The sequence below is a fragment of the Ustilaginoidea virens genome, chromosome 1 (assembly GCF_000687475.1).
Source record: "Ustilaginoidea virens chromosome 1, complete sequence".
Taxonomy (NCBI): domain Eukaryota; kingdom Fungi; phylum Ascomycota; class Sordariomycetes; order Hypocreales; family Clavicipitaceae; genus Ustilaginoidea; species Ustilaginoidea virens.
The window spans coordinates 4,991,152-5,005,918 of NC_057316.1; the positions used below are offsets into that span (position 1 = coordinate 4,991,152).

At 52.9% G+C, this 14,767-nt stretch overlaps 4 protein-coding genes across 4 annotated transcripts; 2 read left to right on the plus strand and 2 right to left on the minus strand.

Moving 5' to 3' along the window:
- Positions 1 to 847: 847 nt before the first annotated feature.
- Positions 848 to 5,848, plus strand: UV8b_01110 (uncharacterized protein; the record flags this gene model as incomplete). Its single annotated transcript, XM_043138608.1, has 6 exons — positions 848 to 1,241; positions 1,329 to 1,787; positions 1,842 to 1,988; positions 2,091 to 2,112; positions 2,198 to 5,554; positions 5,626 to 5,848. The coding sequence occupies 6 exons, from the start codon at positions 848 to 850 to the stop codon at positions 5,846 to 5,848; spliced, it is 4,602 nt and encodes a 1,533-aa protein (XP_042994542.1).
- A 4,007-nt stretch (positions 5,849 to 9,855) lies between these two features.
- Positions 9,856 to 10,171, plus strand: UV8b_01111 (uncharacterized protein; the record flags this gene model as incomplete). Its single annotated transcript, XM_043138609.1, has 2 exons — positions 9,856 to 10,045; positions 10,110 to 10,171. The coding sequence occupies 2 exons, from the start codon at positions 9,856 to 9,858 to the stop codon at positions 10,169 to 10,171; spliced, it is 252 nt and encodes an 83-aa protein (XP_042994543.1).
- Positions 10,172 to 11,662: 1,491 nt separating this feature from the next.
- On the minus strand, positions 11,663 to 12,775 carry UV8b_01112 (uncharacterized protein; the record flags this gene model as incomplete). The annotated part of the gene is made up of 2 exons (XM_043138610.1): positions 11,663 to 12,694; positions 12,761 to 12,775. 2 exons carry the CDS (start codon positions 12,773 to 12,775, stop codon positions 11,663 to 11,665), a joined length of 1,047 nt encoding a protein of 348 aa, XP_042994544.1.
- Positions 12,776 to 13,325: 550 nt separating this feature from the next.
- On the minus strand, positions 13,326 to 14,220 carry UV8b_01113 (uncharacterized protein; the record flags this gene model as incomplete). The annotated part of the gene is made up of 4 exons (XM_043138611.1): positions 13,326 to 13,495; positions 13,622 to 13,828; positions 13,885 to 14,101; positions 14,212 to 14,220. The coding sequence occupies 4 exons, from the start codon at positions 14,218 to 14,220 to the stop codon at positions 13,326 to 13,328; spliced, it is 603 nt and encodes a 200-aa protein (XP_042994545.1).
- Positions 14,221 to 14,767: the final 547 nt, after the last annotated feature.

The window sequence follows — 14,767 nt, forward strand, 5'->3', positions numbered from 1 at the left end:
GGTACTGTAGGTTAGGTACCTACCTACCTGTCAGCCACTGTGTGCATGCTCCGGCAGTTGATTCTGACTCCCCGTTGCGAGTGAGTGAATGAATACGCGGCACGGCAGTAATCTGTCCTGGTATGATTTTTTTTTCCCCTTTCCCCTTCCACAGCTTCTGATAAACTGCGTCATGTCCTGTCCCCTTCTGGTAACAGCATTTCCATCCTCGACAACGCCAACCCGTCCATCCTCCCGCGCGGTCTTCGCCTACGATGTCTACATGCATAGGCGAATTCTGGTCCGGACTCGCCGCATCCGGCGTTGAACCATGGTGTTGGCTGCAAAGCTTAGGTACATACTACCTATGTAGGTAGGTACATTTCAGTTGGCCAGACCATGTCCTTGAGCGCATCCACTTTTTTTGGCCTGGCCCTGCCCTGAAACGCCACGGGAACCACCTGCTAACCTGCTGCGGGAGCCTGCTGCTGCGGATAGCATCATCGTTCCTTTCGCTTGAACTTTTACGTTTTCCCCTTTTTTTGCTCGTCGCAAGACCCCCGTGGCTTCTGAGCATCCGCGACTGATCGGATCTGGGCAAAGGCTTGGCGGCGCCTTGAAGCAGCCCGAGATGAGAGAGCCAATTCGCCCGCAACGCCCACGACGCCTACGACGCCCACGACGCCCACGACGCCCAAAACGCCATAGCAGCGATACTTAGATCATAGCACCCAGGCACCTCCCACAGTCCGGTCCCACTAGCATCGCCGCTCTTCGGCTTCGCCACCATCCATAACCTGCTGGTGCGGCAAAAAGACTTTTTTTTCCTGGCGTCCCCCCCCCCCGTAGCCACCCCGTCGAATCCACCATGGACTCCCCGGATCAATTCGCTCCCACCGACCCGTCAATATCCTCCTCATCCACCGCGCTCAATCCTCACGAGGTTCAAGCAGATTCTTCCAGCACCGGTGCTGAACGATACCGACTCCTGCATCAGCCATCGGCCGCGACATCGCAGTCCCGTTCCAGCTCCCAATCCCACTCTCGCAAGATTTCATCGTCATCGTCCTCCGTCAGCATATCTGGAACGAATAAAAAGAACCGCTATGCTGATTCCAGCCCTGCTGGCAGCTACTCCGACCGATCCACCTTGGCTCTTGCCTCGCAAGCGGCCCCGAGTCCTGTGAAAGGCTCCTCCTATTCCCGGCATTCTAGAACCCAGTCAGCGGCTTCGGATGCTGGCAGCGAAGTTCTTGTCTTTGGTGAGCCGCAAACTCCATGGACTCCGCAACGACTGGGCAGGGGGACGCGGTGCTGAGCTCCAACTCATACGACCATTTGGTTACCAGAACCTACCTCGACTGCCCAACCCTTTCTGTCGGATATCCAAACAAGACGCTTGTCCAGCACCTCTGCTTACTCGCTCGCTTCCGCTCGAGCCATCTTCAACTCGTCATCCTCAACCCACGGTTCTGAGTCTGGAGCACCTCCACGCTCAGTATCCGGCCTCATGTCATCAAGCAAAGCAGGCGGCATTGGCACTCCACCAGAGCCTGGCCTGTCAAACGTCACCGTCACCACTTCGTCTTCCAACGGAGCAATGGCCAATGGCCAGCACAACCTCACCACGAGAGATCCTCACGCCCAGCCGCTCGACTTGATGAGGCGAAATCAGCGCGCCGAGTCAAACATGCGCACACAACCTGGTCGGTCTCGAAGTAGAGCCAACAGACGTTTCAGCGGCAGCACGTCGACTAGCACTCACAGCCAGGGAAGCGACCGTGGCCCGCATCGCGACAGGGAAGAAGGTACGGCAGACTCGAGTCAAATGGAGAGCTTGTTGAATTCTAACAAGTCACAAGCCAAGCCTGCTCCTTTGGGCACCATTGGAATATGCGCCTTGGATATCAAGGCAAGGAGCAAGCCTAGCAGAAATATTCTGAATCGACTCATTGCCAATCGAGACTTCGATGTTGTAGTATTCGGTGACAAAGTGATTCTTGACGAAGGTCGGTAGTGTTTCCGCGGCTTGACCCCAGTTTCTCTTCCTACAGAAAAAAAAAAGACGTGATGCTACCAGAATGTAAACCGCTGACATGATTCTGGGTTAGAGGTGGAGAATTGGCCCATTTGGTAAAGCATAGCAGCCACATCTCCCGTCGGAGAACACCGTGAGTAGAACGGCATGGAAGGATCTACAAGACTGACCCTGCCCCAGTGACTATCTAGTTTCGTTCTATTCGGACGGATTCCCACTCGAGAAGGCGATTGCTTATGTCAAGGCCAGGAAGCCATTCTGTGTCAACGACGTGCCCATGCAAAAGGTTCTTTGGGACAGGCGTGTTTGTCTAAGACTACTCGATAAAATCCAAGTTCGCACCCCCAAACGCCTCGAGGTGAGCCGTGACGGCGGCCCTCAAGTTCTCACGCCCGAGATGGTGAAGCATATTCAAGAAATATCCGGCATCGCCCTCGAGCCGGTCGATTCTGCGACGGCAAAACGGCCAGAAACCGTCCAGCTGCTGGATGACGGCGATACGTTGAGCGTAGACGGCGCTCTTCTGAAGAAGCCGTTTGTGGAGAAGCCGACCAGCGGCGAAGATCACAACATCATCATCTACTTCGCCAAGAGCGCTGGGGGTGGCGCAAGGAAGCTCTTTCGGAAAATCGGTAACAAGAGCTCTGACTACGTTGCTGATCTCACCGTGCCGAGAGCAATCACCGACCCCCACGGAAGCTACGTGTACGAAAGCTTCATGCAGGTAGATAACGCGGAGGACGTCAAGGCGTACACCGTCGGCCCAAACTATTGTCATGCGGAAACTCGAAAGTCGCCAGTGGTGGATGGCATCGTCAGACGCAACACGCACGGCAAGGAATTGCGATACGTCACCAGCCTCAGCCGGGAAGAACGAGAAATGGCGAGCCGCATTTCCACAACCTTTGGTCAGCGCGTCTGTGGTTTCGACCTACTCAGAGCTTCGGGAAAGAGTTGCGTGATCGATGTCAATGGCTGGAGCTTTGTCAAGGATAACGACGACTATTATGATCATTGTGCAAGCATTCTTCGGGATCTCTTCGTCAAAGAAAAGCTTCGACGGGGAGCGGCCACGCCTCCGTTGCCATCCCCGGAGGCTACAGAATTTGACCCTATGACCAGAGCTATGCTCCAGTCCCAAGACCGTGAGCATCAATCTGTGTCTGTGCCGTCTGCCGCCTCCGCCTCCGACTCCGGTGCGAACGGTCAGTCAAGCGCCGATCAGCAGCAGCAGCAAGTTGGAGATGTGAAATCGCAAAGCAGGAATGCGGGGGGAAGCGCATCTGGTCCTGAGAGCACGCTCAACTCTTCTCACGCCAGCACTTCGGCAAGTCCTCTGTTGCAACCGCCATCGGAACTCGCCTTGCCTGGGACTTCGACAGCCGCTTCATCATTGCAGTCTGGAACCGCTTCCACTCACGCTATACAAGCTCCGACGAGCGAGGAAGTCACAACCGCTCCCGCTCCCGCTCCCCCTCCTCCCAAGAACTCTTGGAAATTGAAGGGCATGGTCTGTGTCATCAGGCACGCCGATCGTACGCCAAAACAAAAGTACAAGTTTACCTTTCACACCGACCCTTTCATTGCCCTACTCAAAGGCCATCAAGAAGAGGTCCTTTTGATTGGGGAAGCAGCCCTGGCAAGCGTCATCCAGGCAGTCGATTTGGCTTATGACGCTGGTATTGAAGATCGCGGGAAACTCAAGACTCTCCGCAACGTGTTGGTGAAGAAAGGAAGCTGGGCTGGTACAAAGGTTCAGATTAAACCAATGTTTCGAAATAAGAAGAGCGAGTCTCCGCCTACCGCAACCGAGCGACCAGCAGCAAAAGAGTATGCAGCCATGTCAGAGAAGGCCGCACCATCGGGGGCTTGCGATGGAAGCGCATGTGCAGGACCTTTTACTGCCAAGCGCCACGACTCTCTTTCCGGCGTAACCATGTCCAAGTTTACGGCTGCCGAGGAGAGCTTGGTGCTGGACAAGCTTCAGTTGATCGTCAAATGGGGCGGCGAACCAACTCATTCGGCTCGGTACCAAGCCCAGGAGCTTGGAGAAAACATGCGGAACGACTTGATGCTGCTGAACAGGGATATATTTGACGAGGTACACGTGTTCAGCAGCTCTGAGCGACGAGTCAGTGCAAGTGCTCAGATCTGGACTTGCTCGTTTTTGGGCAGGAATGACATTCCAGAAGATTTCATCACGACAAGAAAAGATCTTTTGGATGACTCCAACGCTGCCAAGGATGAAATGGACAAAGTGAAGAAGAAGCTGAAGGGCTTGCTGAGGAAGGGCAACGAGCGACCTGCCCAGTTTGCGTGGCCCGAAAATATGCCCGAACCATCCGAAGTCCAAACTCGAGTAGTTCAACTCATGAACTTTCACAGGCGTGTGATGCAGCACAACTATGGAAAGCTGTACAGTGGTGCAGCTTCCTCTCTTGGCGCCATTTCGAATCCAAGCTCAGAGAGACTAAGCATGGATGGGTCGGCAACTTCAGTTTCATCCCTCTCGCATGCCAATGCCGTGAATAGCATTCAAACCAGGTGGTGCAGCGGCGAAGATGCCGAACTCTTCCGAGAGCGCTGGGAGAAGTTGTTCGCCGAGTTTTGCGACGGTGATAAGGTAGACCCGAGTAAAATTTCAGAGCTGTACGACACGATGAAGTTCGACGCATTGCACAACAGACAGTTCTTGGAATGGGTCTTTACCCCCCCGAAGAGCATGTTGGAAGACGAGTATGCCGTCAAGGAGGGCAAAGACGGCAAAACTAGGGATTCGGACGACATCAGGACATCTGAAGATGCAAAAGGCGAGAGGACAACTCACCATGGCACTTCGGAAGGGTCGGATAAGACGGACCCTTCAAACCGCTCAGTGAAGAACCTGTTTCGGAGACGGTCAGTTCTGAACAGCCTCAGACACATGAGCGACGAAGCCCCTCCTGAGCAGTATTTCCGGCTCTACAAGGGAACCAACCAAGCAGCCGCCAAGAATGATCCTCGCTGCGAACCACTGCAGGAGCTTTACCGATTAGCCAAAGTGATGTTCGACTTTATCTGTCCCCAGGAGTACGGAATCTCGGATAGCGAGAAGCTGGAGATTGGACTGCTGACGTCGCTGCCTCTCCTCAAAGAAATTGTCCAAGACTTGGAGGAGATGCAAGCGTCTGACGATGCCAAGGCCTTCTTCTACTTCACCAAAGAGTCCCACATTTACACCTTGCTCAACTCCATTATCGAAGGGGGTATTGAGACCAAGATCAAGCGCAGTACCATCCCCGAGCTGGATTACCTGTCGCAAATTTGCTTTGAGCTCTACGAATCCGAGACGAAACCAGCTGCCGAGGGGTCTTCTGGCGATGAGCCAACATTTGCCTACAGCATTCGTATCACGATTAGCCCTGGCTGCCACGTTTTCGATCCCCTGCACGTGCAGCTCGACAGCCGACATTGCATTGGGTGCGCCCCGAGACGCAGCTTGACCCCACACATCGACTGGCTGCAGGTTATCAAGACTCTGCGTGCCAAGTTCAATCAGTGCGTTGCAGGACTTGCTCCTATCCCATGTTAAACCGGAACCGTTTGCTGACTGAAGTACTCTTGCTCAGGGTTAAACTTCCAAAGACCTTTTTGGCGGTCAATCTTTCGGAAGCTTTCACGTTTGAAGAACAAGAACGTATGGCAAACGAGTCAGATGCTTTGGAGATGAAGGCTCTGCCACCAAAAGATTTACTCTCAAGTAGCATTTCTTTAACAAAGGTGGAGATGGCCTCCATGTCAGTCAATGAACGCCGGTCGGGCAAAACGAGCACAAGGAGACACGCATCATGAACGATTACCCGTACAGATTACGAGAAGTGCCTCCCGATAATCTAATACAATGATGGCCCTTGTAGTGCCGCTCGGTTACCGCTTTGTCGGCATTCCGCACTGAATAGTTGCTCAGAGTTTGCCATTTGATTTGGGATAGATTTTTGAGGCCCGGACGGATTGATCGGCAAGTAATATTTTGGTGTTTCCGATCGCTCGGTCGCCTGTGATGCGCTCAACAGAGCAGGAAGAGCCCAGGTCCATAAGTGTATGCAGGTGATGGATGAAGAACACCCTACCTGTAAAATGCAGCATACAGGTATACAGAGCAATGAATAGAGGGGGATGTTGATCTTCATCCACAGAAGGTATAGCCATTGGTTGACTGGGACATCAAGAGCGTGATCCTGTGAAAGAAAATTGTCAAACCGCGAGCGAGGGACATTATGAGAAGGTGAACTTGCTGTCATTTCACCAAGAACCTGGGCATGCAGTCTTACACCAGTTCATGAATGAATCTCGTACATATTCTCTCCTCTTGCCGAGGATTCTGTCCAGACCAGACGACCTGCTATTTCAAGAGCCGCACCAAACCCAGATATCAAGAGCATGGCAGGAATTTCCATGTCGTGGTGTAGACGCGCGCCACCACCTGCTTCGTTCACATGAGAAGAAGACGGGGGCACCACAGAACCTGGACAGGGTTGTTCCATCCTGCGACGCTCGTTTGCCTGCCGCTGCAAAACGCCGTTTGCGACCGGTTCAAAAACGCAGGAGTCATAGCATACGTGGTATATTGTTTTTGCAAAAGTGAAAAGCCTCACTCTGCCAAGTCAAACACCGCAAAGAGGATGATGATGTCCGAGTATCCATGCGGGCGTACAATGGCGGCCTATTCGAGTCCGAAGGGGGTTGAACCGACATCCACACAAGTGAAGAGAGCAGAAAGCCTTCCACCAATTAGCTTGGTTAAGATTGAAAGGTGCGATGGGGTAGGTGAATAAACCCAGGAAAATTTGTCCCTGGTGCAGTCGCGGTTAACAGGAGGTTGTTGTTGCCTGCCCAGGTAAATGGCGCGGGAGTACACGGCACCATCCGCGGTGGATGCCCGCCTCTAGACTGGGATTTTTTAAGGAGTCCGAAGCCTGCTAGCCCAAGGTTTATCCAATATCCCGGGGAGTATGAAGGAGGGAGTGTATGTCATCTGATGCTGTCCGGCGCATTCCCTAATCGGTCTATCAACGCGAACTGACGCCTGACCCCCCCGACCAACGAGAGATTCTTGATCATGATGATGATGCTACAAGCAAGAGATAACCACGGACGTGCATGGCATGTCGTAGATGCACCTCAGCCACCCCGATGCCATGTCATCGGTCTATTGAAGCTGGTACAGGGGTGCAATGGGAAGAAGCGATGCGTTCCTAACGCCCCGAGGCGTCGGCGGAGTTCTAGGCGGGCATATCCCACCACGGAGCAAAGTCGCGTCGGGCACGGCCAGGGACTGATGCCAGCAAGAGCATCAAGTGACAATAGCCGGAACGGCGCGGGAATGACCACGTTGTCGCCAACGCACCAAAATTCTTCTCGCTGTCTCCTCAAGATATCCAACTCCGTTTTGGAAAAGGAGCATATTTTTCGCAGGGATAAGCTGGCGTAGCTGATGGTCAATAGCTGGTCGGATACCTGTTTCGTTTGGTTCAAGTTGGTGGAGACTTATGCTGCATTATCGACTTTTCTTGACTCGTCCGTCGCTCTATAGATGCATTCACCAGCAAAACAAGGCCACAGAGATGCTTCCGAGTCCCTACCCGGCTGATTGCCGCATGAATATGACAGGGCTTCTGGGATCTGAAGATGATTTGGTAGTCCTAGTTTCATCGAACCTTAATTATGCGAGGTAAGTCGTCATCTTTGTGACGCAGAGTTCGGCCAAGTCTACGAGATGTTTTAGGATCCGAATTTTGACGGGGTTCAGTTTTGCCACTTCTGTTGGCGAATCTGTAAAGAGGCATTGGACTCATTGCCGAGCGTGCCGAAGGAGGCTTTCAAGGGAGATGCGGATGAGGCGGCCCAGGCAACAACAACAACAAGAGTCGGGTCCTTTTGAATGGGTCCACTGAGACAAAGTTGTGGTTTGCGAATCTGATCTGACGAGAATAAGCCGGCTGGAAGCTGCGTTGGTCGACAACTGGTCAAGGGCAGATGAAGCAGCAAGGAGACAAATTTGAAATTAGTCAAAAGCAAGAAACATGACAGGAAAATATCCAAACCCGGGTGCGAGCACAGCTGCCACTCATATGCTCGTTTTCTTCCTGGTAAAGTATCAGCACATGCATTGACAAGTTGTCGTCGTCTGCAGGCATAACACCAAATTGTGAAGCCAGCCCAATTGTGGCGCAATTTCATAAAAGAAAAACAAATATATGAGAGTGACTTGTTTTGCACTCAAGGTGAACGTGGCGTCTCCAGGCAGGCTGATAACTACTGTATCCAACTTAGCGGAGGGACCAAAAAACGGACGTGGGTAACCAAGCTGCGACTTACCTCGACAATAAATGCCAGTTCAAGAAGTTCCATGCTCATCAATGACCAGGCACGCAAGGCGATCAAGCACCCATGCGCGCCTTGACACCCGCATTGGCCCATGGATCCTGGTTGTTTGTCCAGTTATGAATACCAACCAATAAATAGAGCAAGTGAAATATGACTGATATGACTGATGTACTTCCCTATCCAGAGAAAACGGAGAGTGTGGGCAATGAGCATTCCCCGTAACATGGGTTCGTTCCAGGGTCCGGTCAGCTTTGCGATTGCCCTCGACGTCATATCATATTGATTCTATTGCTTGAGAACCGAAGAAATGCACCTCTGGGGCCCCTACTGCTCCCAGTCCCCTCATAGCGACGTGAAGCTGTCTCAATTGAGAGATGAACGTGGCATCAAGTGTTGGTAAGTCCATCTGACTTGATTGAAGAGAGCCAACGGGCCAAGGGAAGAACCATCGTTCTTCCCGTCCATGATGATTAAACGGAGCAGCCTCTGCGACCTCTGATGCTATAATTGACGCATGTGTATCGCGCTACAAGTTGATAATTCTAAGCGCAAGCCATAAGGACCCGCTCACTGCTATGTCCTTGGAAGGAGGCAAGTGGCAACTGACTAGGGTTGAGACGAGACAATGCTGACCAGGTGGCAGACCCATGGCTCGACTGTAGGGGACCAGGTTGAAAGCTCAATGGGTTATCAACTCGAACGGAAAATATCAAGCATCACTAGTGCCGATGGATTAGTAGCAACCAGGCCTTGGGTGATTGGTGGAGACGTCTGAGGGAGGCGTGAGGCGCGAAAGCGTGAAGACGTGAAGACGTGAAGACGTGAAGACGTGAAGACGTGAGGTGTGGAGGTGTGAATTGCTCTGGGCGAATCGCCAACAAGAAGATATTTTCAGAGTCGTAGTACCTTTGTAGAGAAGTGGAGGAAAGAGTGAAGAAGGACAGAAGCCTAATACCATGGATGGATGGCTCCTTCCCAGTCCCTCTTGCAGGACGAAAGCTTCCTTCCTTCCATGCTTTCGTTTCCCGAGTCTCTGAACCAGGTCATGACTCCGGCTTGACCCAGAATTTCCGTCGGCATCCGATCCAAAGGTCTCTCTCTGGTCTCCCGACGCCACCGCTAAGTTGTTCACATACTTTGACGGAGAGCCCGCTTCACAGACCTGTCAGCAGTGAACATCATCTTCGCAAACCCTTGCTTGCCCTCATTCCGAAAAACCGAGTTTTCCGGCAAACGTGACTGAGCGGCTTCGTACATGTAGCAGCGGATTATTTTATGTCTCCGTTTGTAGTCGGGGGACAATTTCTATCTATTCTGCGTCTCCTAGCCTCCCACATTCGTTGAACCTTGGCTCCGTTTGAGGCAAGGTTTGCTCAAATACCTCTGCCGGATCGAAAACACCGTTGCACCACTCAGGGCTCTTTTTTGAATTAGGTACTTAAAACCGTTAGCGCACCCTCTCCTTGTTTTGCATGTTGTCACATGCAAGCCCGTTTTCAACTGTCCCAACGAGTCACTTCTTCCTGTTCCTCCAGATTCTTGTCTCTTCTTGGTGGCGCTGCTGCACGGCTTTCCTGGTCAAGCCTAGCATCACTCGGGGTCCTTCGCTAGCTCAGATCTCATACCTACGGTTCCCCAGCCGAGGACTTTCACCCTTTCTTGGTGAGTGAAAGGATATATTGATGTTTTGAAGCTGCCTTCTGACTTTGTCCTTTGGGCATTGCAGGTTCGACGTACATGACCGCTCGATTCGCTGTGTCCTACCACTTGGCAGAATTCCCGTATTAACACGCTACCTTTATCATGTCGAACTCCTGCTCTCATTCTTTCAGCCTCATCAAATCCGATAGCACTTTGGTGCAGTGGATGTGCAAGTACTGCTTCTCTGGCCCCCATTGGATGATTTTCGAATGCGTGTATTGCAAACTCCATGTTTGCCGTGTGTGCTCGCAAGCGGCCTAGTTCTTTTTTATAAAGATCCCTTGGGATTCGATGGGATACGAATCTTTCAGGAACACGCTCAGAAATTGTACTGAATCATTTGCATATTCGCCTGAGCTATATACCGCTGCATAAACATTGGTACTGATACCTTGCCATACGGCAGAAAGTGTGTTTGATGAGAGAGTGGTCACTGCAGCTCTCAGAATGATTTCTTTGATACAGTTTTCGTTTTTCTTCTTTTAGAGTTTCTATTGACTCTGCTTCGCAAAGCGTTGAAATTCGCATTGGCAATCAAGAGAGGATAAGATGGTAATTGCCTAATCTCGGCTAGCCTTTTTATGTATAGATCTAGATACGCATGAATGACTTGGGTCAACGACATGACACACACATGAATTGACCTGACATGGATTTAAGGTAGCACCCGCCGCCTCAAAGGCTGTGTCTTGTGTCGAGCTTGCAATTTATAGAAGATCTGATTTAGCCCGATAATGGTGCTGAGGCCTTGCTTTTCTTCCTGGAAAAAAACAGGCCAATAATTAAATAGAACGACCACTTTTCATCACGCCGTCAAGCACATCATCCCGACTGTAGGGAGATTTGTTTCCGATTTACAGAATCTTCGGGCATGAGAGCGATGAAACAAAAATAGTTTGCCAGCCCCAACCAGCGAGACCGTATGGGTGATACATTGGCGAAACACCAGTGGTGTTCTAGAAAGAACAAACTTGCCTTTCCCCGAGACTGTTTGACACTCTCATTCCTCACATGCTGGGCTTGGCGTGCAGGCAGCACAATCGGAGACGCAGCCATGGCCAAGACTCCCTTCTCCGAGTGGTACAGTCCAGGTTGACGGCGGGTTGGAACGCGAGAAGAAACTCCATGTGTAAGGGTCTGGGAACGCCACATGGTGCAACCATTCTACTGCGCGTATGCGTGCGTTTCATCGTTGCCTCCGCGGCTGGCGAACCGCATTGAAGAAAAGTTGAAGAGTACTCCGCTCCGTGCTCCGCGCTCGGCATCATTTGTGGTAGCACGAGCTCTTTCGACCGTGCTCCTCCGGAGAGGCGACAATTCTTGACCTGGACGCTTGAATGGAACACGGGCTCGTCTAAAAAAAGGAAAAAGAAGAAGAAGAAATTCGTCGGCTATACATTAAGGGACAGCCAACCCCTGTGTATTTTGGAGATTGTGCAACGGGCAAGGCAAAGGCTGGGGCCCTGTGGGAGCGGCACACCTGGGAGCATGCGATTTGCGCAGGATCCTGTCCAGAAGCACCCACTCTCGCTCTTCTGGCTCTTCTGGAACAATCAGACGGGCGGTGCGAATGCGTCATCAGGAGTACTGATAGGATTGCGGTTGAGCACCCCTGGTCCGCCTCGGCCAGTCAAATACCGGACGGTCCTCGGCGCGCTTCGTGACGACAACCTCGTCGCCCACGGAGAGAACCATGTTGGCTCTTCCTTCGCTCAGGAAGGCGTATTTGCCAAACACGGGTGCAAACTGGGCGCCTTTGTCGACGCGTCGATCGGACATGAGTTTCTTGAGAAGAGTCCCTCTCTCGCCATCGGCAACTTTGCCCGTGCTGTAGTCGACATTGAGGGAGTTGCAGCGCCCGCACATCTTGGTCAGGGTGAGGAAGGGCTCCCCGTGCGTCGACAGCTCGGCCCAAAAGTCCTCGTCGAATTCGGACTCGCCGTCGACAACAATGTTTGGGCGAAAGGCCGTCATGTCGACGGAGCTGGAGGTCAGCCTCGCCTGAACATTGTCGAGGGACTTGTTGCTGGCGACGAGGAAGGGCGCAAGGTCGCTGAAGTTGATCCACGGCTTCTCCCTGCTCGCCTGCGGCACGCCGCCGGCGACGTATCCGGCGACTGTGGACAGCCAGCCTCGCTGCGGGGCGGCGCCGTCCGGCGGAGGAGCGTACGTGCCGAGGACGGGGCGCCGCCCGCTGCCTATGTAGACGAGGGTGGCGTTGAAGCCGAAGCATGCCGAGAACCAGGCGTCGTAGTAGCCGCCCATTCTGAAGGCCGTGACCATGCTCAGGTGTAGGTCGACATCCGCCGGCTCCAGGTCAGAGGTGGCAGGGTCCAGGGGGACCTGCAGGACAGCACGTTGGTACGGATGAGCGGGCACCACGGGCTCCTTGGGCGTCATGTACGAGACGTGGATGCTGTCTCCTTTGATCTCCTGCTTGAAAAGCCCGCAGTCATGGTTCTTGTCTATTTGCACCTTTGTCAGCTTGGAGGGCTCAGCGTCGTCGATCCGGCATATCATGAAGCGGCGGTCATGCTGAACGCCCTGAGGTGTGAGCTGGGCTTTGCGGAGGCTTATGGGCCGCAGAGCCTTGATGGGGTAGACATATATCTGGCGGTTACGTTTTAGAGAGACGGGATCCGGCTTGCGGCCAACGGGGCTGGGGGTTTTGCTTACCGCGGTGACTTTCATGGTGTCCCTTGAAAGCAGCGGCTTGACATTTGAGGTGGCATGGATGAGTACTTGGTCGTCTCACCGTGCACGCGCGATTGTCGATGTCCCGAGGCTGGGTTGCTGGAGAGGCTTCTGCGCGGTCAGTGAAGCAAACAAAGCATGTACGGCCTGCTAGTGGGAGGCATGTGGCGGATTCTGGATTGGCAGGGCAAGACTGATGATGATGATGATGATGAGTCAGTTCATGGTAATTCCCCGCCGGGGCACCAGCCGATTGGCGCACGCAGTACTGTACGTAGAGCTTATGTTACATATACTGCGTAGGTGCCTTACGAGGCACCTACCCTACAGACAGTAGGAAAGATCAATTTCCACGCCAGAAGCATTATCAATCATTCTAAATTCCCCAGGTTAAGGGACTGAACCTTGGAAGGTGGAGCTATCACCCGTCTCTGATACGTCAGCCTTGCCGATAAAGATACAAGGACGGCATCGATTCTATTACTCAATCTGGAATGCGCCCCTATCCATGCCAGCGCTGTCATGTGTAGGTCGCATCGTCGTTTTCTCAACACTGAGAGTGCCTTTTGCTGACCATTTTGCAATCCCCAGGGTGTCTGACATCGACAAAAAATGCACAAAGAGTTCTGCTCTCGCTCTTGGCGCGAATGTAGTGTCGCTTGATCTGCAGAGTCCTGCTCACTGGTGAGAAGGACGCCAAGATGAGGAGTCCCATCACTACGGGGTACAGATGTCAACGTCCTCGCTCGATACTTTGAAAGTCTGGGCAACCCGACGTCTTGTAAAAAAAAAAAAAAAAAAAGAAGAAAAAAAGAGATGAAACCCGAGAGATCGGTACGTTACGAGACGGGCAGATCTGGTAGGTAGGTCGGGCTATAAAGGTAACCATGGAACCGTCATCAGCCTCCATCAGGTCGGCCAAGCCATGATGCGATTCAGGCCATGTCAGAGACGGTAGGATCGGGGTCGGCGGCACTTGCGCTTCAAGGGCGGGAAATATGGGATATCCACAGCTCGGCGCCATGACGCGCAAGCTCAACCAACCCCTCTCTCGTTGGGAGCTGTACGTCAGCATGCAGGGTCAGGGTCAACTTGATGAAACGTACGTGGCGCGAGGAAAGGGCGTTTCATGAGGAGCCTGGGACTAAAGGTTCCCCAACACCCTACATCTCTCTGGGTGGGTTGTTTGCAGTCAACTGCTGCTGCTGGCGAGAGCCGTCTTCTGGTCCCCGCCATCCGATCCGGGAAGCGGGGGAGGAACGGGATGACGGACAGAGCAGGCATAAGCAGGCATTTTTGTGTTGCATAGTAGGGACGTCGGGACTGGGGAGGGAGCCATTGTTAGCCCCGAGTTTTGCCAGGCCGATACCACCATCAGCGCGATGCTTTCCCTTGAGAGCGTGGAGCAAGAAAAAGAAGGTCTAGCCGCCGACCTGCATCATCCTGGCCCGAAGCAGCACTAATAAAATAAGCCTTGATGTGCTTGGAGTCTCGGACACTTGTTGTTGACGGTTGGTTGTGCAGCACGACGAGGGCCGAAGTGGGTGGGGAAGGCACATGCAGGGAGCTGCTTATCTTTTACCTGCTAAGAATGTCTGGTTATCTTTTGCCGGTTCATTCATCACATGTACGCTGCTGCAGTGCAGTGCTTGCAGCAGGCAGCAAGGACGGGTTGCGAGACGACGATTGCCAATGGCTAGCAGGAGGCGTATCGCATATGGTGTGGCTGCATGGTGGTTGCGATTCTGGACATGAAGCTTGCAGAACAAAAGACGGAAGAAAGACGGAAGCTGACGGGATCAAGGCATTCATCAGCGCCGGCCCTGCAAGGTGCGTCAAATCACCAATGTATCGTCCTTTATCGTCTCGTGTCGTCTCGGGTCGTCTCGGGTGGTCTCGTTTCGTTCAGCGAAGCGTCAGGCCAATAACTCGAGATCGGAACGTAGATGCATCACGACGTGGAGCGGACGCCAAAGGAGCAGTCGACCC